At 65.5% G+C, this 6077-nt stretch overlaps 1 protein-coding gene across 1 annotated transcript; it reads right to left on the bottom strand.

Annotated features, from left to right (window-relative positions):
• Positions 1-1090: 1090 nt before the first annotated feature.
• LOC135995987 (glutamine-rich protein 2-like) lies at positions 1091-5833 on the bottom strand. The gene is made up of 13 exons (XM_065647637.1): positions 5008-5833; positions 4773-4870; positions 4553-4644; positions 4256-4418; positions 3883-4092; positions 3503-3634; positions 3221-3298; positions 2772-2936; positions 2497-2618; positions 2113-2178; positions 1864-2002; positions 1578-1716; positions 1091-1326 (listed from the first exon to the last, which is right to left on the bottom strand). The coding sequence occupies exons 1-13, from the start codon at positions 5831-5833 to the stop codon at positions 1169-1171; spliced, it is 2388 nt and encodes a 795-aa protein (XP_065503709.1). The 3' UTR covers positions 1091-1168.
• Positions 5834-6077: the final 244 nt, after the last annotated feature.

Below are 6077 nucleotides of genomic sequence, written 5' to 3'. Positions count from 1 at the left end.
GCAGCTGCCAAAATGCGCCTGCCTTCTGCAGACAGCACCCACAGCAGCGGGAGGCTTGTGCCCCAGGGGGCACCTCTCAAGCCATGAAGCACTGTCTCTCACTGGAAGGAAACCCAGATCATGTCAACAGCTCAGGATCGATGACAAAGCCACTCCACCTGTTATCCCGGTTTTCTTGGGATGGTCAGAACTTCAGGCTGAAATCTCTCCGGACAGATTGTGCCAGGGCTGAGGTTCCACAGTCACCCCATTCCCTGGCCCTCCCTTGAAGCTGCTGGACAAGCCAGGTCTGCTTGTACCCCCCAAGATCTCCACTGCTGGACAAGCAACCTGGGCCAGCGAGAGCAAATTTGGGGCAGCCGAGCATCTCCCCAGCTTCAGTTTGTTCTCTGCTGGCACCAAGGCAGGGTGGAAATTCCTGTTTCCCATACTTTGAATGCTGTCAGAAACTATGAACTCTCAGCTCTATACATAGGCACTGGAGAAATGAGTCCGCCTCCTTTGCTGCTTTGAACACGACAAAATCAAAGGAATTTAGGCATATCATGGGCCTGGCTCTATCAGGGGTACAGACATGACCAGAGCATCCCTCGACTAGAACTTCCTGGTGCTTTCTCGTAACTGCAAAGTAACGCGACGTGGCGGCTGTGGGCACCCCGGGTCGGGGCACGAAGCTGCTGCGTCCCCCCAGTTCTGGATCCCCCCGACCCGCATTGCAGCGCCCAGAGCAAAGCGCTCCCCTCCTCCGGCTGCCGACGGTCAGCCCGGCTTCTTGCACAGCCCCCGGTTACCTCCTCACCATGTCCCCCCAGTTAGTCCCAGGGGGTGTTTTTTAAGCCCATGGACACCTCACCCTCCCCGGGGGGCAGGATGGGCCTTTGCTGGCTCTGCCCTGGTGCCCCCTGGTTTCCTCCCAGTGCTCCCACTTATCCCTCTGGGGGGACCCTGGATAGCACTGGGTCCACCTGGGCACCCCCAAAGCGGCTTTTTAGCACTTTCTTTTCTCATGAGAAAGCAAACACAGCGGGGCTTTCTCCCACCCTGCCCCAGGGCCCCCCACTCAGACCACGCCGGCGCTTGGTTGCCCATCGCCATTTATTGCAGCTGCTGCCCGCTCAGCGCTTGGGGCGGTGGGACCTGGGCTGGGACCCCCCGTCCGGCCCGGCTGTCAGGGTGTTGATTCACTGCGGGGGGGCTGGACAGGCGGCAGCAGCTTCGGTGCCAGGGTGAGGCGTCCGGGAGACGAGGCTGGTCGGTGCTCCAGCAGGTGCTGCAGTGAGGAGGCTGGTCGGTGCTCCAGCCGGTGCCGCAGTGAGGAGGGGGTGCCTGGGGGCGAGGGGCAGGGTCAGCCACAGACACCCACAAACAGGGTCCGTGTCCCACACTGCCCAGCACCACCCTCGTGTTCCCCCAGCTCCCTCCAGCTCCACCACAAGGACCGGCTGCCCCAGCAGCCAGTGCTGCCCCCACAGCCCACATCCCCAGACCCCCGTCCCACCCTGCCCAGCTGCGGACAGAGACCCGCCCCCCAGACAGCGGGGTGTCCTCTGTCCCCCGGGGCCCTGACAGGGCCCTACTTGGCAGGCTCCTCGAGGCCGTGGTGTCTGGGGTGCCCGTTTGCCTTGAGGACAGCTGAGAGCCCCCCATCATGGACAGCTGCTCGTCCTGCCGGTTCCCATCAGCGCCGTCCTGGCCCGACAGCTGCATCGCGTCCTGCTGGGAAGGGGAGAGCGTGTGACCGAAACACGGGGCCCCATTCCGCATCCCCCAGCAACCCTCCCCCAGCCAGCTCTCCCTGGGGAAACTGAGGCACGGATCCCCCCGCAGGCTCAGCATCCCCCTCCCCAGCTCCGTCATCCCTACCTTGTTGGGGCGCCGGGCGACGGGTGGGAGCCGCCGTGGGGTGCTGGGCGGTTGGGGCTGGAAGCGCGGGGGGGTGAGGGTGTGTGGGCCCCCGCAGCTCCGCGGAACAGTGGGGTATCTGCACTCGCCCGGCCGCTCCCTGTGGGACAGGACATGGGGGTGCTCAGCGCCTGGCAGGTGGCACCTCGTGTCACTCGATGCCAGGGAGGGGGCCGGGGGGTGCTCCCTGTTGCGGGGGGAGCTACTCACGGTCCAGGCGCCAGCATGTTGAGGGGTCGGTCGCAGGACAGGCAATGGAAACCAGCCAGCAGCTGCCTGGAGCGGGGAGAAAAGGGTTGGGGAGCTTTTGGGAGGCACAGCCCTGCCTGCGCACCGTCCCCCGCCCCAGAAAGCCTCTGCACCCACAGCCAGTGGCTCACGAGGGCTCCTCCCACACGTGCCCCCTCATTGTGCCTCCTCTGTCGCTGGGAAGCTGCAGCTGGCAGGAGCACAAGGCACAGCCACTTGCTCAGCATCCCCAGGGGCGCTGCCCACAGCGCTCCCACGCCAGGGTACCACACCGGCACGAGCTGGGACAGCCAGCAGGAACAGGGCCAGCGCTGCCAAAGCCACCACTGTCCCCATCGCGCTCACTTCCTAATCCCGGCGGCATTGTCACGCTCTGGCTGCGGCGCCTTCTCCTGGAGCTGCCCCCTCAGGCTCTTCCACCGCTCCTCCAGCTGCTTCCGGAACAGCCCCAGCTCCCGGCGCTCCAGCTGTGGACGGGTGACACCCTCAGCCATCTACCCCAGGATGGGACATCGCGGTCCCCGGGGGGACAGCCAGGAGGGGGGACCCTCGCAAGGATGCTGCCTGAGGCTGCCAAGCCCCGAAGGTGCCAGTTCTGCGTGGAGGGGACGAGCCCTCACCTTGGAGTCCATCTCTGTCTGGAGCTGTTGCTGGAACAGGTGCCATTCCTGCTCCTGGCCCGTCACCCGGCTCGTCACCTCCTCCACCATCTTGTTCAGCCGCTCCACGCTCGCCTCAAACTGGCTGCGACTGACTTTGTCAGCCAGGGCGGCTTTGTCTGCTTTCTAGCAACGGGAAAAGGCAGGAGAGCGGTGGGGTCGGGATGGAGGAACAATGGGAGAGGGAGAAGTGGCTACGTGGCCCTGTTCACCCCATCACTCCTTTGGGGTTGGTCCCACCAGCCGAAGGGACTTGGGGTGACAGAGGGACCTGGCAAGGGACCCACAGCCGGTCTGGAAATCCTCCCTCCCTCTGGCTGGTTCTGCCAGCCGGCACCCAAGGGACAAGGGGTGTTTGTCAGCCTGCCCGGGACCCCCTTGGCTGGCACCAGGGCCCCTCGAGCCCGTACCTCATTGATTCCCAGCAGCAGCAGCTCCTCCTTGTCTGCTTTCTGCTTCTTCAGCCTCTCCAGGGCCTGGAACAGAGCCTTCCAAGGCAGACAGCAGCCCGTGATGCCACGGCAGGGTCGGAGCTGCCCCCCAGACAGCCGAGCACCCCGCGCCGGCCCACCCCATCAGAAACCTCCGGGAAAGGCATTGGGAAGCTGTGCAGGGCTGCCAGCAGGCTGGCAGGGGGACAAATCCCTTGGGGTCCCCAGACGGGGCTCTGCCTGGGGGTTACAGCCACCCACCTTGATGTTATTCTGATCCTGCTGGCGATCGTGCAGGAGGTTTGCAAGGGCCGAGCTGAACTTCTCATAGTCCTTCTGTAGCTGCGCCATGCTGGCCTGGACGCACTTCAGCTGCTCGTCCTGCTGCAGGGACTAAGACGCCAAGGCGGTGCTGAGCAAGGGCGGTGGCTGCCCCATGGGGACAGACCCAGGGTATTTTGGCTGGTGGCCACGGGCTCTCAGTGCAAGCGGGACATTGGCTCCAAGGCTTTAATTCCCTTCCGTGCTGCTGACTCCGACAAGCCAATTAGGGGGCAGTGAGGGGCTCCCCCACGTTACAGCAAAGCACAAATGCCTGGGGGGCCCTGGCAACTCAAGCCCCCTACACCACATCTCCTTACCTGTCTCCTCCACTTTGGATAATTCTCCATCTTGCTGCCTGCCTTCTGGGATAGGGACTCCACCTGCTCCTCCAGCTTCTCGCAGCGCTGGAGGAACTTCCCCAGCTGCAGCCTGGTGTCCACGTTGCAGACGAGGCACCCTGCGTGCTCCGGGCACCCTGCCTGCTCCTGCCCCTGGCTCTGTGCCGTCGCCCTCGGCTCGTCCCGCTGCTGGCAGGGGAGGAGGAATCAGCTCTGAGCCCGGCTGGATGCCGCCCACCAGCCCAGGTGCCGTGGAGGCTCCATGGCCCCATCCAGCCAGGGGAGGTGGCCGGGACCCCGCCAGGACTCCCCCTGAGCCAGCGGGGCCGGGAGCGCTGCCCCCGGACCTCACCTCTGCCTGCACCTCTGCCTGCACCTCTGCCTGCAGCTTCTTTGCTGTCTCCGTCACCAACTTATTCACATACTCGGCCGCAAACTGCTCCAGTTCGGCCTGGGTCGGCTCCTGCTGCTTCGCCAACTCCTTCCGCTCTGCCTTTACCTTCTGCCGCTTGGGCCTGGCCAGCGAGACGGGGGCACGGGCAGGCTTAGCCTTTGTGGGGTTGTCCCTTGCCTCCCAAACTGGGATGCTCCCAGACCCCAGGCTCCCTCGCAGCCCTGCGGGGTAGGAAACCCTCTCCCATCCTTTTACCGCAGCTGTTGGGTCATCTGGCCGCTGCCGTCTGCTTTTCTGCCGGCTCCAGCCCCCCTCATCTTTCTGGGGGCATCCTCCACCTTCCTGATCTGGGAACGGCGGTGGGGGCAGTGAGGGCACAGCCCCCTGTGTCATCCCGGCACGGGGGCCCTTCGGCTGCCCCCTCCCTGCCCAAACTGGCATCCCCGCAGCCCCTCGGGGACTGCTGCCGGCTCACCTTCTCCTCCTCCTCCTCTTTGAGGTTCCTGGCCATGTCTTGCAGGAAGGACATCTGGCACTGGAGGTTGGCCAGGATGCTGGTGATGCTCTCCTGGCCTAGAGGGACACGGTCCAAGGGGATGTGCTGTCGGTGAGGGGGTCTCACCCTTGGGGCCAGGCTCTGAGCATGACGAGCCCCTGACCCAGGGTTTCCCCACACCAAACAACCCCGCCAGCCCCCCCAGTGCTCTCACCTCCCTCTGGGAAGAGCCGGCGCAGGTTCTCAAGCTCTGCACGTTCTGCTTTGGATTCTTTAAGCTGCTCCACCTGCTCCTTCAGAGCAGCACAGAGGTGGCCGAGCTGCCCAACCTGGGAGAGAGCCTCCCGCATCTCCGCCTCATGGCCGGAGGTGCTGGTGGAGCCTAAGGAGCCCCAGGGCACGGCCGGCTCTCGGGCATCCCCTGGGATGTTGGCTTGGGAGCCGGGGGACCCAGGCTGCATCCCTGGGGTGGTGGTGTGGGTCCCCGGTGATCCTGGCTCCAGGCCCGAGGTGCTGGCCTGGGTGCCAGGGGCCCCTGGCTGTGTCCCCAGGGGGGTGCTGGCCTGGGTGCCAGGGGCCTCTGGCTGTGTCCCCAGTGGGGTGCTGGCCTGGGTGCCCGGGGATCCTGGCTGTGTCCCCAGGGGGGTGCTGGCCTGGGTGCCCAGGGGTCCTGGCTCCAGCCCCAAGGTGCTGGCCTGGGTGCCCGGGGATCCTGGCTGTGTCCCCAGGGGGGTGCTGGCCTGGGTGCCCAGGGGTCCTGGCTCCAGCCTCGAGGTGCTGGCCTGGGTGCCCGGGGATCCTGGCTGTGTCCCCAGGGGGGTGCTGTCCTGGGTGCCCAGGGGTCCTGGCTCCAGCCCCGAGGTGCTGGCCTGGGTGCCCGGGGATCCTGGCTGCATCCCCGGGGTGCTGGCGCTGGCATCATGAGACCCTGTGTGATCCAAGGGAGTGCCTGACAACTTCACAGGGGTCACTGGTTCCCCCTGTGTCCCTGCTTGCATCCCCGGGGAGCCAGACCCTGGAGCCCCCGAGCTGGTCTCCATCCCAGGCTGTGTCCCACGTCCCTTCGGCCCCAGTGCTGAGCTCTTCCGGGACTGGGTGTCCATGTCCACGTGGGTGGGCTCGGTGGGGGCAGACTGGCCCCCACTGCCCTCCTGGGAAGAGGAGCCAAAGGGCAGCAGGTTTACTGGCAGCTGGGCAGCCGTGAGGACAGACCCCAGAACCCCCCGCCATGTCCCCAGTCCCTGTCCCCAAACCATCATCTCACGGGGCCAAACTCGTGTTGAA

Source organism: Caloenas nicobarica, chromosome 18 (genome assembly GCF_036013445.1).
Source record: "Caloenas nicobarica isolate bCalNic1 chromosome 18, bCalNic1.hap1, whole genome shotgun sequence".
Classification (NCBI taxonomy): Eukaryota; Metazoa; Chordata; class Aves; order Columbiformes; family Columbidae; genus Caloenas; species Caloenas nicobarica.
The sequence above is the reverse complement of the archived record's forward strand: the minus strand, read 5'-3'. Positions and strand labels throughout refer to the sequence as shown.

Excerpts from the sequence above, each read along its gene's own strand:
- LOC135995987 (XM_065647637.1), bottom strand. The coding sequence starts at position 5,833 with ATGGAGACCAGCTCGGGGGCTCCAGGGTCTGGCTCCCCGGGGATGCAA. Across the intron at positions 4,871-5,007 it reads CCGGCTCTTCCCAGAGGGAG|GCCAGGAGAGCATCACCAGC; the intron begins GTGAGAGCACTG and ends GTGTCCCTCTAG. Across the intron at positions 2,937-3,220 it reads TGCTGCTGGGAATCAATGAG|AAAGCAGACAAAGCCGCCCT; the intron begins GTACGGGCTCGA and ends TCCCGTTGCTAG.